Source organism: Scyliorhinus canicula, chromosome 8 (genome assembly GCF_902713615.1).
Source record: "Scyliorhinus canicula chromosome 8, sScyCan1.1, whole genome shotgun sequence".
In the NCBI taxonomy this organism is placed as follows: Eukaryota; Metazoa; Chordata; class Chondrichthyes; order Carcharhiniformes; family Scyliorhinidae; genus Scyliorhinus; species Scyliorhinus canicula.
In genome coordinates, this window is record NC_052153.1 from 7,221,909 (window position 1) to 7,245,379 (window position 23,471).

Below are 23,471 nucleotides of genomic sequence, written 5' to 3' on the forward strand. Positions count from 1 at the left end.
TCTATAATAAATTCTGGATGGCTCTGGCCCCACACCTGTGGGAGATGTTCACAAACTCACTAGCACACTCATGTTGCAGCTGGACAGAACCTTAGTTAGGCCACACTTGGAGTATAGTGTTCAATTCTGGTCGCCACACTACCAGAAGGATGTGGAGGCTTTAGAGAGGGTGCAGAAGAGATTTACCAGGATGTTGCCTGGTATGGAGGGCATTAGCTATGAGGAGCGATTGAATAAACTCGGTTTGTTCTCACTGGAACGATGGAGGTTGAGGGGCGACCTGATAGAGGTCTACAAAATTATGAGGGGCATAGACAGAGTGGATAGTCAGAGACTTTTCCCCAGGGTAGAGGGGTCAATTACTAGGGGGCATAGGTTTAAGGTGCGAGGGGCAAGGTTTAGAGGAGATGTACAAGGCAAATTTTTTACACAGAGGGTAGTGGGTGCCTGGAACTCTCTGCCGGAGGAGGTGGTGGGAGCAGGGATGATAGTGACGTTTAAGGGGCATCTTGACAAATACATGAATAGGATGGGAATAGAGGGATACGGACCCAGGAAGTGCAGAAGATTTTAGTTTAGATGGGAAGCATGGTCGGCACAGGCTTGGAGGGCCGAAGGGCCTGTTCCTGTGCTGTACTTTTCTTTGTTCTTTTTTCAAGAGGCACCCTGCGGCCTACTCTAGCATAAGCCTCAATCTCGCTGATACCCAAGAAAGACAAAGACCCAACAGAACGCGGGTCTTACAGACACATCTCGCTGCTCAATGTAGACACGGAAACACAAATTCCTAGCCAGGCCACTGGAGAACTACGTACCAGAGGTGGTCGTAACAGGCTTTGTTAAGGGTAGACATCAGGCGCCTGCTCAACATGATAATGACCCCATTTGGTGGGAGAACACCACAGGCGACCATCTCCCTGGATGCAGAAAAGGCCTTCGACAGAGTCGAGTGAAATTACCTCATAGTGATACTGGAGCGGTTCGGGCTTGGAGCAGGGTTCACAGCCTGGGTGAAACTTCTGTGCAATGCTCCCAGAGACTTGGGGGGGCAAGGGCGGGGACTTGTATGGGCGAATGTTGGGAAAGGCACGCTCCCCACTGGACGAGACAAGGGAAAAATGGGAGGAAGAGCTAGGGATTGAAATATTGTAGGGACTCTGGAGTGAAGCACTGAACTGGGTCAACTCCACCTCCACATGCACAAGGTTAAACCTCATGCAATTCAAAGAGGTGCACAGAGCACACCTGGCTGGAACCCGAATGAACAGGTTCTTCCTGGGGGTGGAGGACAAATGTGAACGGTGCCACAGGGGCCCGGCCAACCACACGCACATGTTCTGGCATGCCCCAGACTTGTTGGGTTCTGGGCTGCCTTCTTCGAGGCAATGTCTAAGGTTGTGGGCGTGAGGTGGAGCCGAGCCCAAAGGTGGCGGCCTTCAGGGCATTAGACCAGCCAGAACTCTTTATGGGGAAGAGAGCCGGCGCCCTAGCCTTTGCCTCCCCAAACGCCCGCTGAAGAATCCTCCTCGGCTGGCGATCAGCAGCACCACCCAAAGCTGGAGACTGGCTGGCCGACCGATCGGAATTTCTCCAAGTGGAGGAGATCAAACACGAGGGCTTCCACAAAGAGTGGGGGCCATTCACCAACTTCTTCTAGGACCTGTTTGTAGCCAACAGCCAATAGAGAAAGGGGGGGGGGGGGGTTATTTCTAATGGTTGGCTGGTGTAATTTGCATCTGCTTTGCACAGGTTTATCAAATGAAAATCTCTACTAGAATTTTTTTTTATAAACTGCCGTTTATTGAGCACAATGCAAATTTGAGCTGTGCCCAATTGAAATAACTGTGCACGGTTCCGAGTCTCCGATAAAAGGATATGGAGGCATGGGAGAAGGTGCAATGAAAAACAAAATACAAGTATGACGACAGAACTGAAAGGAAAGATTGAGCAGGCTGGGGCTCTTTTTTTCTGCAGAATAATAGCTGCATTGAAGGGGAAGCTAGATACATGCAAGTGTGAGGAAGGAATAGAAGGATGTATGCTTTTAGAGTGAGAGGAACAAGAGGAGGATGTGTGGGGTATAAACACCAGCATAGATTAGTTGAACCAAATGGCCTGTTTCTGTGCTGTGAATTCTACATAGTTCCAAGTAATATTGGCGGATGTCAGACAGATTGATGGACATGACATGACAAGCCCTGAGGCTCGAAAGGCAGCAACACTGTGCATTGTTTCAGCCACTGGCAGCAGAAACATCAAATAAAAAAGCTTCTTAAAATGACACACGGCAAACAATACAACCTCTCAGTCACAAGACTCTTCCTTTATAGCGTGGGAGTGTAATAAACCCTTTAATGTGATTAAGTTGCCTTGGAACAGGAGAATCCTTCACATGTTCACAGTAGGAAATCGTTATACATTATATTTTATATTTTGTTGTAGTAATGTTATTAAAAAGCCCTGGGCTCAAATACATACAGGCAGTATGTCTGCTAAAGCTGCAATACAGGGGTAGTAAAGGGTGAAGCAATCATTGATTTTCAACCATTTACTTATTTGCAGAGAGATGGTGAATGGAATATTGTTTTGTTTGCTGATTGCTCCCTGGGGTGTAGATAACTTGAGGGATTGTGTTCAGTTCTAGCTATGCAGATCATGGGACAGCTAAGTGAGATACAGATGAGGAAATTAATGGGAGGAGCCAGGTCCGTCTGTAGTTTTGCAATCTGTCATATGATTTTAAGTTGAACAGCGGGTTTGCCATACGATATGAGTCTGGCAAGACGGAAGTATTTTCAGGTTGTTCCTGAAATGGTCTCTCTCAAAAGCTGCAAGTAAACCTGATTGCTAACTTTATTTAGGAGTGGAGTTTGAACTCTATTGGATTGCGTAGTGAGTTGAAGTTCTTTTCTTTTATTTAAGAACTGTTTAACTGTTTTTTGATGATAATTCTTTGTTTAAATTAAAGTTGGTTGTAACATTAAATATATCTATTGGTCAGAATCATTACTCTTGGGGTAAAGTAATTGATCCTCAAAGTTTTACAAATTGCAAATTGTTTGGGGTTTATTGTCCGGTATCCTAACAAACGTTGGGGTGTGGTTCAGGATCCTAACAAATGTTAAGGTCTGGACCGATATCTTAACAAAAGTCAGGGTCTGGACCGATAACAAAAGTCAGGGTCTGGTCCAGTACCTTAACAAAAGTCAGGGTCTGGACCGATATCTTAACAAAAGTCAGGGTCTGGACCGATATCTTAACAAAAGTCAGGGTCTGGACCGATATCTTAACAAAAGTCAGGGTCTGGTCCAGTATCTTTTTTTTAAATATTTTTATTCTCCTCCTTTTTCACATTTTCTCCCAAATTTACACCCAGCAATAAATAATAATCAGTAATGAATGTAATGTCAACCCCCATATCAATAACAACGATCCCATCCTCCAACCAAACCCCCAAACATTAGCCCGCATGTTAACATCCACAAATGACAAAAAGGAATGAGGAATCACCCATAGTCACCATTAACACATACAGTCACCCTCCCCCAAATCCTCCCAGGCGCCCCCCCCCTCATGTTCGATGTAATCTAATTCTTGAAAGTGCAGAATGAATAACGTCCATGAATTGTAGAACCCCTCCATCCTTCCCCTCAGTTCAAATTTCACCTTTTCAAGCGTCAAGAATTCCAACAGGTCCCCCCGCCATGCCAGGGCACAGGGTGGAGAGACTGCTCTCCATCCCAACAGGATCCGCCTTCAGGTGATCAACGAGGTAAAGGCTACAACATCTGCCTCTGTGCCCCTTTCCAACCTTGGCTGGTCCAACACCCCAAATATGGCCTCTCGAGAACCTGGGTCCGGTTTCACGTGCACCACTTTAGAGATTACCCTAAAAATCTCTTTCCCGTAATCCTCCAACTTTGGACAGGACCAAACGCCCCCCCCCCCCCCCCCCCCGCAACGTTCACACACATCTTCTACTCCTTCAAAGAATCGGATCATCCTCGCCCTCGTGAGGTGTGCTCTATACACCACCTTCAGCTGTATCAGCCCCAACCTCGCACACGAGGTGGAGGCGTTCACCCTCCGGAGCACCTCACACCAGAACCCCTCCTCCATACCCTCTCCCAACTCTTCCTCCCACTTTGCCTTGATCCCTTCCAGCGGCGCCTTCTCCTCCTCCAAAATAGCCCTGTAAACCGCCGATAATACCCCCTTCTCCAGTCCCCCTGTCGTCAGCACCTCTTCCAGCAATGTGGAAGCCGGTTCCACCGGGAAGCTCTGTATCTCCTTCCTGTCAAAGTCTCGAACCTGCATGTATCTAAATATTTCCCCCTGCTCCAGCCCATACTTCACTCCCAGCTCCTTCAATCCTGCAAACCCGACCCCCAAGTAACAAATCTTTTAGTGTCTTAATCCCCTTCTCCTCCCATCTCGGAAAATTTCCATCCCACTTCCCTGGCTCAAATCTATGGTTCCCCCGAATCGGCATTGCTGCTCCGGTTTCCTAACAATAGATTGAATGAAATAGTGTTTGGAGGGAGTGATGGGAAAGTATAACAATAATAATAATATTAAATCACTCCCTCCAAATGGATGGAAATATTGGAGAAGTGATGAGATAGAAGTGACAGGGGAGATGGATCGCTTGGATGAAAAAGGAAAAGTTTGGAAGGGTTGAAGAGAGTAAAGGAAAGTTGAGGCAGGGGAATGTTGCCAGCCTGGTGCCAACTGCGCAAACGCGCCGGGCATGAGGTCATCAGCCGGCCAAGGGGCGGGGTGTGCACAGGCTCCGCCCCTTTCTCCAGCTCCGCCCCCTCGAGCTCCATCCTGGTCTGAGCCCGCCCCCTATGGCTCCGCCCTCCGCCTGGCCCCGCCTCTACTTTGATCACCCCCCCTTCGACCCGCCCCTTCTAGCCCCGCCCACTGATTAGCCCCACCTTCTGTAGCACCGGCAAAGCATGTGTCCTTCCGCTCCCCTCCTCCAGCCTTGCGACCCCGCCCTGTCACTTTTGGACACGCCCTCTAGCCCCGCCCCTCTCTAACGCCTCGCCCCGCCTATTCTCGACGCTCCTCTCTCGCTCTGACCCAGCCATGGACTCAGGCTCCGCCCCCAAACCTCAGTCCCCGCCCCCTCCACGTGCTCCGCCCCCTCAGTGCCCCGACCCGCCAACGCTCCGAGCTCCGCCCCATGGCCGGCCCCGCCCCTAAATCGCCACGCCCTGGACCACGCCTCTCCCCTGCTCCACCTTCCTCCGCCCCCATACCCCCACGGGCCCCGCCCCCTCCTCCCCCCTCCTGGCCCCGCCCCTTGACCCCGCCCCCCAATGGAAGCGGGCGGCTCTCCGAGCAGGGCCCCGCCCCCTCGCCCCTCCATGGCCCCGCCCCCTGACCCCGCCCCCCATGGAAGCGGGCGGCTCTCCGAGCGGGGCCCCGCCCCCTCCCTGACCCCGCCCTTCCTGGCCCCGCCCTTTGACCCCTCCCCCCCATGGAAGCGGGCGGTCCCGCCCCCTCCCTGACCCCGCCCCTCCTGGCCCCGCCCCCTGACCCCGCCCCCCCCCGATGGAAGCGGGCGGCTCTCCGAGCGGGGCCCCGCCCCCTCCCTGACCCCGCCCCCCCCCATGGAAGCGGGCGGCCCCGCCCCCTCCCTGACCCCGCCCCCCCCCCCATGGAAGCGGGCGGCTCTCCGAGCGGGTCCCCGCCCCCTCCCCTCCTGGCCCCGCCCCCTGACCCCGCCCCCCCCCGATGGAAGCGGGCGGCTCTCCGAGCGGGGACCCCAGCCCGGGCAGTCCGGAGGGTTGGCGCCGCGGCCTGGGATCGGAGGAGCGGGAGACGCTGGAGGAGCGGCCGGGGCTGAGGGAGCGGGCTCAGACAGTGGCGGCGGGCGAGGGGCGCTGGCTCCGTGGCTGCATGGAGCCCCCGGACCCGGGGGGAGGCGGTGGGGGGCCCGGGCTCAGCGCCGACACCTTCCCGCTCCTCTTCGACTCGGACGGGCGGCTGGTCAGAGAGTCTCAGTTCAGGAAACTCATCTTCAAGGAGGGTGAGTGATGGCCACCAGGGCCGAACAGCTCGGCGGGGAGTGATGCCTACCCACGCCGAACAACCTTGGCATTGTGATGCCTTCCAGGGATGAACAGCCCATTGGGATGTGATGCCTTCGAGGGATGAACAACCCATTGGGATGTGATGCCTGCCAGGGATGAACAGTCCATTGGGATGTGATGCCTGCCAGGGATGAACAGTCCATTGGGATGCGATGCCTGCCAGGGATGAACAGCCCATTGGGATGTGATGCCTGCCAGGGATGAACAGTCCATTGGGATGTGATGCCTGCCAGGGATGAACAGCCCATTGGGATGTGATGCCTGCCAGGGATGAACAGCCCATTGGGATGTGATGCCTGCCAGGAACAGCCCATTGGGATGTGATGCCTGCCAAGGATGAACAGCCCATGGGATGTGATGCCTGTCAGGGATGAACAGCCCATGGGGTGTGATGCCTGCCAGGGATGAACAGCCCATTGGGATGTGATGCCTGCCAGGGATGAACAGCCCATTGGGATGTGATGCCTGCCAGGGATGAACAGCCCATTGGGATGTGATGCCTGCCAAGGATGAACAGCCCATGGGATGTGATGCCTGCCAGCGATGAACAGCCCATGGGGTGTGATGTCTGCCAGGGAAGAACAGCCCATTGGGATGTAATGCCTGCCAGGGAAGAACAGCCCATTGGGATGTGATGCCTGCCAGGGATGAACATCCCATTGGGATGTGTGCCTGCCAGGAATGAACAGCCTATGGAGTGTGATGCCTGCCAGGGATGAACAGCCCATGGGGTGTGATGCCTGCCAGGGAAGAACAGCCCATTGGGTGTGATGCCTGCCAGGGATGAACAGTGTAGGTGATGCCTCAGGAGTTGCATAACCTCCCAGGAATGAACAGACCCCCTGAGGGAGATGGGCAGTGATGCCCCCTGCATGGGCAGGAGAGCCCCCTTGAGTTAGGATCCCTGTGAGTGAGGACAGTGGTGAGTGATGTCCCAGGAAGAGGCATCCTGTCATTTCCCCCCCCCCCCCCAAATCCCTGAGGACCGGGCATAGTGGAGCACCAGGGGGGGGGAGATGGGTGAATGATATCTGAAATGAAATGAAATGAAATGAAAATCACTTATTGTCACAAGTAGGCTTCAAATGAAGTTACTGTGAAAAGCCCCTAGTCGCCACATTCCGGCACCTGTTTGGGGAGGCTGTTACAGGAGAGAGTCTTCCCGTGAAGAGGAATAGTATAAAGCATGGGAAAACAAATGGAAATGAATGATTGCATGCTCTAAGTGGTTCTTGGTGATATTTGCAATGAGTGACTAATGAATACTGTTAATATAATTTATCCCAGTGTGCAGATTTGTTGTACAGAATTGGTGGTCTATTCAGGGTGAGGTTGCAGTGTGGTTACTTTGTGGTGGTGGTTGCGAAGCTAAAATTAATAGAAGGCTGTGTTATTTCTCTTTACATTCGATCGCACGAATGGCTAAGTTTGCTCTCACGTTCTCACTGATAAGGGTGTGTTTCTACTGCACTTATCTTATCCATTGTATGTTTGAGTATTGCAGGTGCAAATGCTTCCGCTTATGATTGCAATATATTTCCAAATGCAATAGCTGGGAGTGCAGACTTGTATCTTTTACTGAACAAGTTCTGTAATGCAGGTACCACCAGTGTGAGATGGTTCGTGCAGTGTCACTGTCCCTGCCCGTCACATGAGCAACTCTTTGCTGTGCGTTTCTAAACAGGAAACCTTGCATTTGTATAGCGCCTTTCACAATCGCAGGGCTCCCCAAAGTGCTTTACAACCAATGAAGTGTTTTTTCCAGGTGTAGTCGCTGTTGCAATGTGCGGACTGTGTCAATGTCCTGTTGATGCTCTAGTGAACTAGTGAGGTGCTTTACATTAATCTTAAACTACGGTTTGAGCAACCATTTTTAATCGGTAATATACTATACTATTAAAACAACAGGATTTCACCAGTCAATGTACCCAGATTACAAGATTTCCTAAATAAAAACAAAAAATGCTGGTCTGGCAGCATCTGCGGAGAGGGAAACAGTTAACTTTTTTTCAGAAGCAGATTGCAAGATTTCCTCTTTCGAAACGCTAAGTTGATATGTTCTTTTTGTTTTTGAGCCGAAGAGAAAGTTTTCCCAGAACAGGGAGCTTTTACATATCCGGAGAGAATTAACAGGCTGGGTCTCTTTTTTTTTTCTCCCTTGAAAAGTAAAGGCTGAGGGGGTGACATGATGGTAGCCTTTAAAATGTTGAAAGCTTTTGACAAGAATTGACACTGAGAGGGTGTCCGTTTGGTGAGGAATACCAACACGTGTCGGTGCAGACTCGATGGGCCGAAGGGCCTCTTCTGCACTGTATTATCCTGTGGATCTGTGAACAAGGGGCCGTGATTATAAGAGACGGTCACCAAGAAATCCACTCGGGGTTTCAGAAGAAACGTTTGAGAGAGCAGTGTGACTGTAGAACTCACTGCCACAGGGAGTTGTTGAAGTGGGTAGTATTTAACGGGAAGCTACATGTGTAGGCGAGGGCAAGAGGAGTTTGAGGGGCATGGAGGTTTGAGTGGAGCTTAAATGCGGGCTGGCTGGACTGAATGGTTTGTTTCTGTGCCATTTATCCTGTGTAATTCCTGTAGCGGCCAGGGATTGTTGGGAGCTGATCACTGTTTATTTTAGTGGCGTGGCAGACAATGCAAAAACACTTATTTTTCTGCTGATCCCTGAATGAGTTACACCGCCGTACCTGACACCACTTCTGCGCTCTTTAAATTACTTCTCCGGGTTAGACACAAAGCGAGCCACAAGCCAGAAATCCCTGCAGCTGTTCCACACTTCTAGGCAGATATTAACGTGCCTGTTGTTGTCAACCAGTGTGTTTACAAGACTGTGTTGAGGTCCATCTTTTCTCCTTGGAAATTGACTGTTCCCCACCTAGCCCAGCTATTGGAAGGCTGAGTGGTGACTGGTACAGAATTGGTTTTGCACTTGCTCTGATTTTAACCCCTGTTGGAGCTGACTTTCAATGAATGGGTAAAACTGGCAAATTGATTTGGTGTGGATAGATGAGAGGTCATCCACTTTAGACCCAGAAGGGATAGAACTGAGTGCTTTCTAAACGATGAACAGCTAAAAACAGTGCAGGTCCAAAGAGACTGGGGGGTGGATCCAGGTAGGCAGGTCATTAAAATGTCATGAGCAAATATAGAATAAAGAAAAAGGGCTCGTGAAATGCTGCCTCTTTTTTACCTAAAATGTATAATAATAATCTGTATTGTCACAAGTCGGCTTACATTAACACTGCAATGAAGTTACTGTGAAAATCCCCTAGTCGCCACACTCTGGCGCCTGTTGGGGTACACTGAGGGAGAATTCAGAATGTCCAAATTATCTAACAGCACGTCGTTCAGGACTTGTGGGAGGAAACCCACTCGGGCACGGGGAGAACGCGCAGACTCCGCACAGACAGCGACCCAAGCCGGGAATGGAACCTGGGACCCTGGAGCTGTGAAGCAACAGTGCTAACCCACTGTGCTACTTGTTGCCCACTATAGCTTTGCACAGGCACTAGATATCTCGAGGCACCTCATACCCAATATTGAAGTGTGGTAACGACTGGGATACAAGTGGGTAGAAGCCATGCTTCAGCTGCTTGTGGTTGGAGCAGAGCGGGAGTAACGTGCATAGCTCTGGACTCCACTCCTTAGGAGGGATATATTAGTCTGGGAGGGAGGGCAGAACATATTCAGCAAAATGCTGCCGGGGCTCCAAGGGTTAAATTATACGGAGTACACAAATCAGTGCCGTGTTCCCTGGGAATTAGATTAAAAGGGGTAATTTGATCAAAGTTTTCAACATAGGCTGGGAGCAAACGCAACGGAAACTGAGTAAATAGAACCAGTATGGGTGAAGTCATGCATTTAAAGATGCCTCTGTGTTTCTGACTGAGTGACATGCCGATAATGTAACTTGTGACTGACATTGGGGGGGGGGGGGAAGAATTTGTGCTTTTCCCACAGCTGGTGATAATGATGGCAGCTCAGAGTCTCGGGCTGTTGGACTGTGTTGACAGAAGGATGTGTCTGCCAACAGATGGTTGGGGTGTTCTGTGTTGACAGTGCAGTAAATGATGGTAATTTATTCATGTTTATTGCTGGATTCATGCAGAAGCGTTCCTCCTTGTAAGAGCCACACCTGGGGAAACTCAATTCATCAGTTGTATGCACGGCCGAGCAAAGATTCTGGCCTTTCGGCTTTTTGAACCTTCGTGTGCAACTGGGCATTATCAAATCGGAAGGTTGTTGCCCCTGTAAGGACAGGTGTGGGCCGAATCTAACAGGCCATTCGGCCCATCTGGTCTGTGCGGGTGTTTAAGCTCTACACAGGAGTCCCACCAGCCCCTCTTCATCTCACCCTATCAGCCCGTTCTTCTATTTCTCCAGGTTTGATGGGATCTGTGGCGATCCTGGAGTCTGGATGACTCTTTGTTCAAAGCTCCGACAGAGTCATCGAGACTCAAAACGTTAGCCCCCCCCTTATCTCTCCCACAGACCTGCTGAGATTGTCCAGCATTTTCATTTAATGACTCGCCTGAGGAGCAGAACCTCGGACAGTGCAGCACTCCCTCAGTACCCGTTCACCCGAGTGCCAGCTATGAGATTTTTGTCCTGGAGCGGGGCTTGAATCCATGATCAGCCTGAGGTGTGAGAGACTGATTCGCTGATCTTTGAAGGGTTTGGAAGGGGGAATAACGGCAAACTTAAAATGAAAGCACAAAAACGTACCCAGAACGTTCCGCCTGCTCTGCACAGAGAAAACTTCCATTAATGTTTGATATTTCTAACGGCCGTTTCCCATTAGAAAGTTGTTCACTCTTCCTTTCAAATTGACTCGAATTCTTATCCCAGTGTTACTCATTTTCCCCTCTTGTAGCTTGCTTATTTTAACAGCACCATGCAAAGGTATTGTCGGATGGCATTATCAGATTTATTTTTGTGTTTCACTGAGATCTTGTTTCTGTGGTAGTGGAGTGAATGTCCTTAAGAGTGCAGGTTCCTCCGCTCGACCTCCCTGCACCTGATGTAATCCTGTAGAGTAGGGGAGTAGTCGCTAGACTAGTAAACCAGAGGCCCAGGGCAGCACGGTGGCAGAGTGGGTTAGCCCTGCTGCCTCACGGCGTCGAGGTCCCAGGTTCGATCCCGGCTCTGGGTCACTGTCCGTGTGGAGTTTGCACATTCTCCCCGTGTCTGCGTGGGTTTCGCCCCCACAACCCAAAGATGTGCAGGGTAGGTGGATTGACCAGGCTAAATTGCCCCTTAATTGGAAGAAATGAATTGGATACTCTAAATTTATTTTTTTTAAAAACAGAAACCCAGGGTAATACTCTGAAACCGTTGCCGGTTGTTGTAAAAACCTATCTGGTTCACGAATAAAATAAATAAATAATGTTTTGTTGTAACAAGTAGGCTTACATTAACACTGCAATGAAGTTACTGTGAAAATTCCGGCGCCTGTTCGGGTACAAGGAGGGAGGGAAGGAAATCTGCCGTCCTTACCCGGTCTGGCCTACATGTGTCTCCAGACCCACAGCAATGGGGTTGACTTGTAATTTCCCCTTCGAGGGCAATTAGGAATGGGAAATAATTGTTTGCCCAGCCAGCGATGCCAACATCCCATGAACGAATAAAAAAAGGGTGCAAAGATGGCGAGATGACGGGCCTGAGAACAGAGTGGGTATATAGAATTATATTTGCTGCTCACATAAAGGATAGACACCAACACAGACTGTTTCTGTGTTCTAGTCCAGTGTTTTAAACTTTTTAGCCCATTTTTACCAGCCAACCAGCCGTTGTGACCCACGCCGGCCGACCTTCGCGACCCACCATTTTCACTTAACTTTAACGTGACGGGTAAGCCAGCTTGGTCCTCACAATCTCGCTTGCTTTGTCATTCAATGTTAACATTTCTGCTAAGGACTTCAGGCGATGATTTAAGTTCTCGCTGCCTCCTGTCCTCGAACTCGCCATGCTTAGTCTTCAAATGCCCTTTGAAGGTTTGAGGGTTTTATCACGGGTGCATTTAAGGGGAAGTAAGGTAAACGCAATAAAAATAATGACTTGCATTTATACACCGCATTTCGTAATCTCTGGATGTCTCAAAGTGGTTTACAACCAAAGAAGTACTTTTGAAGTGAAGTCACTGTTGTAAACACAGCAGCCTGTAGGTGCACAGCAAATTCTCACAAACAGCAATCTGTTAAAACACAATCTGTTTTTAGTGATGTCGCGTGAAGGACAAATATTGGTCCTAATACTGGGGAGAATCATCCCCTTGCTCTTCTTCGATATAGTACCAGATGGGCCTTAGTTTAAAATCTCAGAAGGATGTGTGATATCTCGTTAATCTTCAAGTAGCAAATGCAAAAGTAGATGCAGCTCTAACCATGGAGAGAATGAAAGATCTCGAATCAGGTTGAGTACTGGCCCAGACAGAATTTACCATTATTTTGATTATTCTACCATTCCCATTTTCACCTCCTCTAGACCAGTGTTTTCCAAACTTTCTTCCCTGGGGACCCTGTTTTTGCCAACCGGCCAACCTTTGGGACCCACGTCAGGCAACCTTTGTGACCCACACTTGCCGACCTTCGCAACCCTCGCCACGTTCGCTGACCTTTACTGTGAAAGGGGAGCCTGCTTAGTCCTCATGGTCTCGCTTGAATCAGGTGCAAAGGAGGAGAGGGTAATGCGCATATCAGGTGCAGACTTTACTCAGTTCTTTTGTGCTGTCTTCATCTTTGTGAAAACAGAAAGTCCTACCTCTAACATGTAGGTTGTCGTGAAGGGCAATAGCAATATAATGCTCGTTTTACTCAGCGCTGGATACTCTTGGGAGATGCTGCTCCAGAATACTGACAACTTCATGGGCTTTTGTTATTTTTATTAATGTGGTATCATAGGTCAGGTACAGCAGCGTCATCTTTTAATTTGGAGTCAACTGTAAATTAATAACTGACTCTGAGGTCTCAAACTCAAAACATTCTGAATTCTCCCTCAGTGTACCCGAACAGGCGCCGGAATGTGGTGACTCGGGGCTTTACACAGTAACTTCATTGTAGTGTTATTGTAAATTTAAAAATCATCTTTATTGTCATAAGTAGGCTTGCATTAACACTGCAATGGAGTTACTGTGAAAAGCCCCTAGTCGCCATGTTCCGGCGCCTGTTCGGGTACACAGAGGGACAATTCAGAATTCTCAGCTGGTACAGGAATTGAACCTGCACTGCTGGCTTTGTTCTGCATTACAAACCAGCTGTCTAGCCCACTGAGCTAAACCAGCCCCTAAAGCCGACTTGTGAGAATAAAGATTATTATTATTAAAGGGAATTTTTCACCCACCACTTTGCTTTCAAAATCTGAAACTTCACCTCTTATTTGCCAGTACTTCCCTGCATATAACACACATGGGCTTTGCATCCTGATTTGCATTGGCAAAATTCACAATGTCATATCTCAGGAAATCATCTTTCTCCTTGGTTCCTGATTTCCTCAGCTCCTTAATGAGTTGCTCACCAAAGGCCCTGGAGCTCACACCAGCACTGCTCTGTCCTGCCGTGGATTTTCCTGAGAAGCTCTCCGGCAGATTTAGTTGCGAGATCCTGGTCTGTTTGGGTCTCTGGTCCTTTCTTCCTTATAATGAAACAATCCGTTTTAAATTCTTCAGTCCCGTTGCTTGCTGCTTACAAAATGGAGGAATCTCTCTTCAACCCAGGGCACAAGATGTCGCCGCACGTGACCTGCTCTCTGCCGCCGCTCCAGGCAGGAAGACGGCCATCAATTTTTGTTTTAATCTGCTCCTGGGTCAGCGGGCTGACATCAGGAGGAGGCGGTCTGCCCCGCTGGATGCTGGGCCTGCCCACTGCTGAGGGGGCACGCATGCATAGGATAAATATCGGCCAGGCACGAGGGAGAAGTGCCCGACTCCTTTGTTGAAATAGTGCCACTTTGCCATTCAACCAAGAGAATGGATGGGACCTCTGTTTAACCCCCCCCCCCCCCCCCCCCCCCCGCCACACACACTGCAGAACTCCCCCAGTACTTCACTAGGAGTGTCAGCCTCTCATGTCCCTGGACTTGGAATGCCTGATTGTGAAGTGCCACCCATACGACCTTCCACGGGAGTTCACTTCTGCTATCATCATGGCGCTGTACATCCCACCCCAGGCGGAAGTGAAGTAGGCGCTTGATGAATTGTACACCACTATAAATAACAATGAAACAGAATACTCGGCAGCCTTGTGCATTGTGGCCGGGGACTTCAACCAGGCCAACCTCGAGTGTGCTGCCAAGATTCCACCAACACATCTGCCCCACCAGGGCCTACCGATCCATCCCCCGACTGCACTTTGGAAAATCGGACCACGAGAAGGTGCTCCTTCTCCCGGCATATAAGCAGAAACTTAAGTGGGAGAATCCGGTTAAGAAGGTTGTGAAATACTAGTCTGAAGCAATGGAAGAACTCCTACACAACTCCTTAGAGTCAGTAGGCTGGCCCATATTCAAGAATTCAGTGGACAACCTAGACGGACACTGTCACAGACTTCTTCAGTAAGTATGTTGAAGATTGTGTGCAAAGAAGGTAGTCCATGCGTTCCCCACCGTGGTTTAACCGGGAGATCCACTCCCTACTGAAGTGGGCAGCATAATCAAAGACCCCTACCATCCGGGCTGTTCTCTCTTCCAACCTCTTCCATCGGGCAGGAGATACAAAAGTCTGAGAACACGCACGAACAGACTCTGAAACAGCTTCTTGCCCACTGTTACCAGTGGACTGAACTGATCTCGCCACACATCTTCTCTACTGTTGCAGCACTACACTCTGTATGCTTCACCCGATGTCTATATATTTACATTGTGTATTTATCACATATCCTTTGTTTCTCATGTATGGACTGATCGGTCTGGACTGTACGCCGAACAATACTTTTCACTCTACCTCGGTACATGTGACAATAAATCTAAAGCAACTTTCTAACTCAAGTTGAGGGTGCCTCCCACTGAGACTCGGTTCGTGGGCCAGAATTCTCAGTCAAACTCTATTCCTTTATCCGTGTGGAGTTTGCACATTCTCCCCGTGTCTGCGTGGGTCTCACCCCCACAACCCGAAGATGTGCAGGTTAGGTGGATTGGCCATGCTAAATTGCCTCTTAATTGGAAAAAAAAAATTGGGTACTCTAAATTTAAAAAAAAAAACTCTATTCCTTTAGCAAATATGCAAGTAATACCGTTGAACCTGCTTTCTGCTTCAGTGAAGTAGACAAACCTTTGCGGTCCTAACCTGCTTTCGATAATACTCTGTAACCAGCATTTGAAAGGTTTTTGCATGTGTGAGCAGGGATTGCAAAGCACTGCGATTCTGAGTCGAAATCTTGGCTGCGAACTGGCAATATCAATATGCATCTTGTCACACTTGATTAATTGAATTTTAGTCATGTGCATGTACCCTGTGCTGCTGTGGCACTCGAGAGCAAGGCCGTGTGTGAATATATATGTGGGCATATGGCACAATGAGAGCTAATGGCTTTCTTTCAGACACCAGCAAGACGGCCTATACTGCTGACGAGTCATCTCGAGTACTTTATTCGAACTGAAATAGTTTTATGAATGTGGAGTCGGTGCCATCTAATGAAGGAGTAATATCCTTCATTCAACCTTCCTGTGCAGGAGGAGGCATTTGGGCCATCATATCTGTGCTGGCTCCTTGAAAGATCTATCCAATTAGTCCCACTCCCTCGGTCTTTGTAGTCCTTCAAATTTTTCCCTTTTGAAAATTATTATTTGTGCCTGCTTTTGCTGTCCTTTTGGGCAGTGCATTCCTCTCAACTCAATTTACAGTGCAGAAGAAGGCCATTCAGCCCATCGAGTCTGCACCACCCCTTGTAAAGAGCACCCTACTTAGGCCCACGCCTCCATCCTATCCCCATAACCCAGTAATCCCACCTAACCTTTTGGACGCTAAGGGGCGATCCACCTACCCCTGCACATCTTTGGACTGTGGGAGGAACCGGAGCACCCGGAGGAAACCCACACAGACACGGGGCGAAAGTGCAAACTCCACACAGTCACCCAAGGCCGGAATTGAACCCAGGACCCTGGAGCTTTGAGGCTGCAGTGCTAACCACTGTGCCATCGGGTCGCTCATTTCCCCTCTGGATCTTTTGCCAACTCCTTTCAGTCTGTCGCTTCTTGTTATTGACCTCCCTGTTACTGGAAGCAGTCTCTCCAGTCCCTTCATCTGCCTTGTAGGAGATGCCGTAGGCTATTGAATGCCATCCTTTTTCTTTCTTGAAGTTGTGAAGGCCCACCGTAGTGCGCACCCACTCCCCCAGTGTCTGCCATGGCTCAGTCGGTAGCACTGTCACCTTGGAGTCAGAAGATCGTGGGTTCAAGTCCCACTCCAGGGACTGACCGGGCATAAAACTCCAGGCTAGCACTCCTAATGTAGTACTGGGGGAGCACTGCGCTGTCTGAGGTGCTGTCGTTCGGGTGGGCAGTCACCTCTCTCGGGTGGGTGTAAAAGCTCCCCGGGACATTATCCCAAAGATGAGCAGGGGAAGAGTTCTTCCCAGTGATCCACAACTGCTTATCTGCTCAATATCGCATTGCTGTTTTGGAATCTTGCTGTGCACAAATTGGCGTCTGCGTTTCCTACTTTCCAACCGTGGTTGCACGTCGAAGGTGCCTCACCGGCTTGAAAAGTGCCGCGGAGTGTCCCGAGGTCGTGAAAGGCGCTATCGAAATGGAGAAACGGTTGCCAAGGTAACCCTGCCTACCTGTACAATCTCGTCATCACCTTTTATTGAATTCAGTGAAGAAACTAAAAGCAATTTTCCACCTCTTGCTCGGGGGAATGAAGACATGGGCTTGAGGGAGCAGTTTGTTAATGTGAGTGGCCCGGGCTCTCGTACACAATTTGCTGTGTGCAAGGTCGCAGGCGAAATTGGTAGGAACAGCAAGTCAAAAAAGCGTATTCCAGTTATTCTTTCCAACCTTTAAAATCAGAGCGAGGGGCAGCACGGTAGCACAGTGGTTAGCACAGTTGCTCCACAGCTCCAGGGTCCCAGGTTTGATTCACGGCTTGGCTCACTGTCTGTGTGGAGTCTGCACGTTCTTCCCGTGTCTGTGGGTTTCCTCCGGGTGCTCCGCTTTCCTCCCACAGTCCAAAGATGTGCGGGTTAGGTGGATTGGGCATGATAAATTGCCCTTAGCGTCCAAAAAAAGGTTAAAACGGGGTTACTGGGTTACGGGGATAGGGTAGATATGTGGGCTTGAGTGGGGTGCTCTTTGTAAGGGCCGATGCAGACTCGATGGGCCGAATGGCCTCCTTCTGCACTGTAAATTCTATGAAAGCCGCCTGATTCTGTATTCACATAATTTGGCCTGAGGCAGTTTGCCAGAAATAAGCATTTTAAGAATACGGTCATTGTCAGTTCCGACAGAAGGCACTGTGATTCTACCGCTTGTACACCAGGCCCACTCCGTGCGGGACTAATTATTCATAAGGACAGTGTAGGGAATTGTGTTATTATTATTCCTAGCCATCTTGCTATGCTATTTGTTATAATAAACGGCAAGGTTTTACACTCGTGAGTCTTCGCTAGACATGTGACAAGACGGGAACTGTTCCCTCCGTCACATCAAAAAGTTTCCTGATTGCTTTATGCATTTTTAACATTTTAACAGGGCTGCATGCATCCATATGTGAACGTCTATGTTTAAGGGGAAACTTGTACTGAAAGCGAAGCAGGAGAAGCACACAGGGAGAAAGGTTATGTGGAAAAGAGAGACATGAAGTAGAGTGGGAGCAGGCTCGGTTATTACTGTTACGTTAATTACGTTGTAAAGGGTAAGTGGGTGGATGATATGGGTTGATTCAAGTATCTTGGACACATATAAAGAAGGGTCTGCTCGGACCCGATGGTGGGTGTCGAGGCAGCTCAAGTGTGCGGTGGACTCCTGTCTGAACGAACCCCTGTTCGGAAGGAATTCTACAATGATCCTGCGACCCCACACCTCGTCAGGAGCCGCAACCCCACATTTTGAGCCATCACGCAGAAATTTCCTCCTTGCCCTTCCAGTCGCTGCGGGGGGGGGGGTTGCGTTTCCTGTGCGGCCTGATGCTGCACGCACTCCAGCCTTCTTGACCAGCACATCTCTGGACTCTGGGAGGGAACCGGAGCACCCAGAGGAAACCCACGCAGACACGGGGAGGACGTGCTCCGCACAGTCACCCGAGGCCGGAATTGAACCTGGGGCACTGGAGCTGTGAGGCAGCCGTGCCAACCACTGTGCCACCCTGCCTAGTGGAGATCTCTGTACGTGGGAATTCTCATTTTCTCCCATCAGGGACCTGGTGTGGAGCATTTTACACACAGCAGTGTAAGTGATTCATGGACTCCCAGATCGCATGTTTTTTCTGCTGGTGGGGGGGGGGGGGGGGGGGCGTCTGTGCTCCACGTTTGTCTCGATTACCCGAGGTTGCAGCCCCCTTTTTTTAGTTATTTGAAGGGGCTGCTCCTCAACTTCGAAGTTGCACTTCAGCCCCACACCCCTAATCTTCGGCAACCCGGTGTGGAGGAGACCCTTCTGGTCAAGTTGGCCGTTAACGGGGTCCACAGAAGTGGCACGGATAATATGCAGTTTGAATTCCCGGAGTTTGACTGAAAATTGGACGTTGTAAAAAAAAATAATAAGCGACGTCTTGGCTTTCTCGGCTATACCGCAGTTGTGAAATCATAGAATTTAGATTATCATAGAATTTACAGTGCAGAAGGAGGCCATTCGGCCCATCGAGTCTGCACCGGCTCTTGGAAAGAGCACCCTACCCAAGGTCAACACCTCCACCCTATCCCCATTACCCAGTAACCCCACCCAACACTAAGGGCAATTTTGGACACTAAGGGCAATTTAGCATGGCCAATCCACCTAACCTGCACATCTTTGGACTGTGGGAGGAAACCGGAGCACCCGGAGGAAACCCACGCACACACGGGGAGGATGTGCAGACTCCGCACAGACAGTGACCCAAGCCGGAATCGAACCTGGGACCCTGGAGCTGTGAAGCGATTGTGCTATCCACAATGCCACCGTGCTGCCTTAATACTGTGCATAGCCAGTTGGCTTTGGAAAAGAAAACAACAGGTTGCTGTTAAGTTCACAGAATCGTGAATCATGGGCATTAGGAGCCATACTCTCACAGCGGGGTGCAGGGTGTGCTGAGGTCCGTTGCGTGTGGGTCAGCCCTCCTTGGGTTGCAGAGCGAAAATCAGCAGAAAATGATGTGGGAACTGCAGCAAGAGCTGGTACCATCGTTGCTGCTCCAGCGATTCTGGAAGCAGGGGGATTTGCCAGCGCTGGAATAGCAAGCGGGTCCCGTTGCAACAAGTGTGATGCCTGCAGCAGCTGTTGGCAGTGGAGGAGGTGTCGCTGGCGGATGCCTGGTGGCTGTCCTTCAATCTGCCGGGGCGGTTGGGTTGGTGATCGGTGCCAACGTTGTCCTGAGAATTAGATGTGCTCTTGTGGGTTCGATCTTCGGCGCTGAAACCACTGGAAATAAATGAATGTCTCTCTCTCTCATTCTGAAGATAGTGTGAGAAAAATGTAACTGAAATTCAATAAAATGCTCCGCATACTTAAAAATAAAAACACAGGTCCAGGTAGCGAGCGGTTGCGGGAATCGCCTGACCTGATGATCTGCCCCGCTACCGAGGCTATGTTCGCGGCCAGTTTTATTTTAGTCACAGTGCCTCACCGGGGTCTCTACCCCTGTCCTGTCGTTTGAATTTATTGTTTTATTAAGAGTACAAAGAAGGGAGATATGTGGCGCAGTGGTTAGCACTGGCACTGCGACGCTGAGGACCTGGGTTCGAAACCCCGCCCCGGGTCACTGTCCGTGTGGAGTTTGCACATTCTCCCCCCCCCCCCCCCCCCCCGAGTCTGCGTGGATTTCACCCCCACAACCCAAAGATGTGCAGGTTAGGTGGATTGGCCACGCTAAATTGCCCCTTAATTGGGGGGGGGGGGGAATTAATTGAGTACAAAGAAGGTACGACTGCAGCTATATCTACGAGGTAGCTCGACTTTCCATGGCCAGTGGGCACCGCAGGGGGCTGGGGTCCACCGCCAACCCCGGGGAATTGTATTTTGGTTTGGTTTGGTTAGTTAAACTTCCTTTCGCGTTCTGGTTGCAGAGCCTCACCCAGAGCTGTCGCCCCACCGTCCACTAGTCGATTTGCTTTGACCGTTTGTTTTCTGTAAAGAGACTCTAAATTTTAGAGAAAATGCTGAGACGTTGGGTTAGTCGTTGGGGAATAGACCTATCTCACACTGCATTCTGTAAACGGACCAACCACCACTAAATGGATTTGCAACACGTTCCGTTCTTGAGCATCTGGGTTGAGATCCACTTATCATCTTGTGGAGCTTGAACACCAGTGGCCGCACGCTGGGCTGGATGGTAGCGTACATTCTAACTGATATCTCCTTCTTTGATGAAGGTTGCTTCCGAAAAACAAACTCTTTGTCTTGATGTGGGCGGCAAGGGTGAAAGCAACACAACAATTACTTTCGAGGGCTCGGGGCTCTGCTTTAAGGGTTATGCAGGCTGCCTTTTGTGAGAGATCATCTGGAACTCACTGCATCTTTGAAATCCTGGATGCCTGTGAAGTTTTCAAAGGCTTGATCTGGCTGGTTGGGCTTGACACAGTTACTTGACGTGCAGGTTGCATCTTGTAGTGCCAAGTTCAAACACATTAACCTGAAACTAATATTTACTTTGAACCATCCAAACTCCCCTTTAATGTGGGTGAGCTGTAAGCTCCTGTTGGCAGGTAACTTGAGTGTAGCTTCCTGCTCTCTAAATGCTTGGTTTCCACTTGTGGTGGTGAGGTATGACTCCTGAGGCAGGAACATCATCACTTTCTGATCTTCAAAGATGCAGTTAAAAGTTTCAGAAGTGTTTTTGACCAGTTTATAGAGTCATACAGTCCATCAAGCTTGCACTGACAAAAGCTATTCTAATCTACACTAATCCTACTTTCCAGCACGTGGCCCACAACCTTGGCTATTCTGACATTGCAAGTGCTCATCCAGGTACTTTTTAAATATTGTGCGGTTTCCTGCCTCACCTACCCTCCCAGGCCGTGCATTCCAGAGTCCCACCACCCTCTGGGTGAAATAGTTTTTCCTCAAATCCCCTCTAAACCTCCTGCCTATCACCTTAAATTTAAGCCTCCTTGTTACTGACCCTCCACCTCAGGTGAACAGCTGCTGTCTATCCACCCTGTCCATGCCCCTCATAATCTTATATTTCCTCTCAGTCAAGTCCCCTCTCGGGCTTCTCTGCTCCAAAGAACACAACCCAAGCTTATCCAGCCTGTCTTCATAGCTCAAACGCTCCAGCCCAGGCAATATCCTGATTAATCTCCTCGGCACCTTCTCTAGTGCAATCGTATCCTTTCCACAGCCCTCGAGCTGTGACCTAACCAAAGTCCTGTACAGCTCTCCCTGCTCTTGCAATCTGTGCCACGACTGATAAAGACCAGTGTCCATCTGACCAATCTGTCTCTATCCTCCTGTAACCTAAGACCTTCCTCTTCAGTGTCGACCACCTGCCAATCTTAATATCCTTTATATATATATATATATGTGTGTAAGGGACCCAGCACTGATCCACTGGGCGCCAACCCCCAGTCACACAAACAGCCTTCTACCACCACCCTCTGTCTTCTATCACTGAGCCAATTTTGGATCCGACGTGCTTCATTATCCTGGATCTCATGTGCTTTTACCTTCTTTATCAGTCTTCCATGTGGGACCTTGTCAAACAAAGGCTGTGCTGAAATCCATATAAACGACACCAACTACACTGCCCTGATCTACACACCTGGTCACGCGCTCAAACAATTCAGTCACATTTGTTCGGCGTGACCTGCCTCTGACAAAGCCATGCTGATTATCCCTGGTCAAACCAAGTGGAGACTGACTCTGCCCTTCAAACTTTTCTCCAATAGTTTCCCTCTCACCAATGTGAGACTCACTGGTCTGTAATTCCCTGGCTTATCCTTTTGTTGTACAGTGGAGGGCAAGGGCACATCATGGAACCTTAGAAGCAAGAAAGATCTCCAATACTTGGGAAATAAATCCATTTAAACACAGCTGCAGTTCAGGTTCTGGATCAATCCTGAAAGCACTGCAGAGTGGTAACACCAATGACGGTCAGTTTACCAGCGCACTCAGCCACAGGGAGTCTCGAACACCACCCACACATGTCGATACGTTGCAGCCCTGCTACCCACAGCTTTCTGTCCATTAGCCTGAAACGATGTACACTTGTCCGTGGTGCTCCTATGGATTTTCCAATGTGAGCCGGGTTGATGCCAAGCTTTCCATCAGTAGTATTAACTCAGAAGGTGGGCCCACATGGAGCAGTGCTGAATATCACAAGCCATGAGGGTCACCGCTTCGATCTCTGGTCACTCTCCATGTGGCCAATAGAAAGAAAGACCACTTTCATTTCTATAGCACCTTCCACATCCTCAGCAATGCTGCGAAGCACGTTACGATCAAGCAGGTAGTTTCTGAAGTGCAGTCACTGTTGGAAAGTTAGCCGATCTGGCTAATGGTGAGGATGCGCGTTTTCAGAGTTACAGCACAGACCATTCGAGCCACAGGTCTGTGCTAGGGTTTGAGCTCCACATGAGCCTCTTCATTTCACCCTATCACTATATCCTTTAACCATGCTGCTCCCCATTAACTGCATTGATGATATTCGCTTCAACCACTCCCCGTGGTCGCGAGCTCCACATTCTCACCACTCCCTGGGTAAAGAAACTTCGACCTTTTTGTTTTGGGCTGATTAGTGACTGCCTCACATTTCTGATCGCCTAGTTTTGAACTTTTCCGCAGGTGAGAAAACCTCTACCTCGAACCTATCAAACCTTTATCCAGGTTTCCAAAGAGGAAATCTTGGCTGCTGAAAACTTGTTGTACTTAATGGTACAACACCGCACACAGATCAATTAAAAACACAGCGTGTTGCTCATAACTGGGACTGTAGTTTTGAAATTACTGTAAAAGCCCTTCGCAAGTTGACCAGAGAGTGCATACAACAGGTTAAAAGTCCAACAGGTGTTTTTGGAGTCACTAGCTTTCAGATGATGAAGGAGCAGTGCTCCGAAAGCTAGTGATTCGAAACAAACCTGTTGGACTTTAACCTGGTGTTGTAAGACTTCTTACTGTGCTCACCCCAGTCCAATTCCAGCATCTCCACATCTTGACCAGAAAGTAAACAGAAGATTGACGCATTCCCAACATTATACAGTTTAAAAAAAAGTAATTCATTGGTTGTAAAGTGCT

The 23,471-nt window shown here is 49.5% G+C and overlaps 1 protein-coding gene across 1 annotated transcript in view; it reads left to right on the forward strand.

Moving 5' to 3' along the window:
- Positions 1–5,745: 5,745 nt before the first annotated feature.
- Positions 5,746–23,471, forward strand: part of si:dkey-238d18.4 (TBC1 domain family member 15) — a 74,456-nt gene continuing 56,730 nt past the window's right edge. Inside the window, exon 1 of the mRNA XM_038804102.1 lies at positions 5,746–6,040. Coding sequence (XP_038660030.1) covers positions 5,746–6,040 — 295 coding nt within the window. The remainder of the gene's footprint in view (positions 6,041–23,471) is intronic.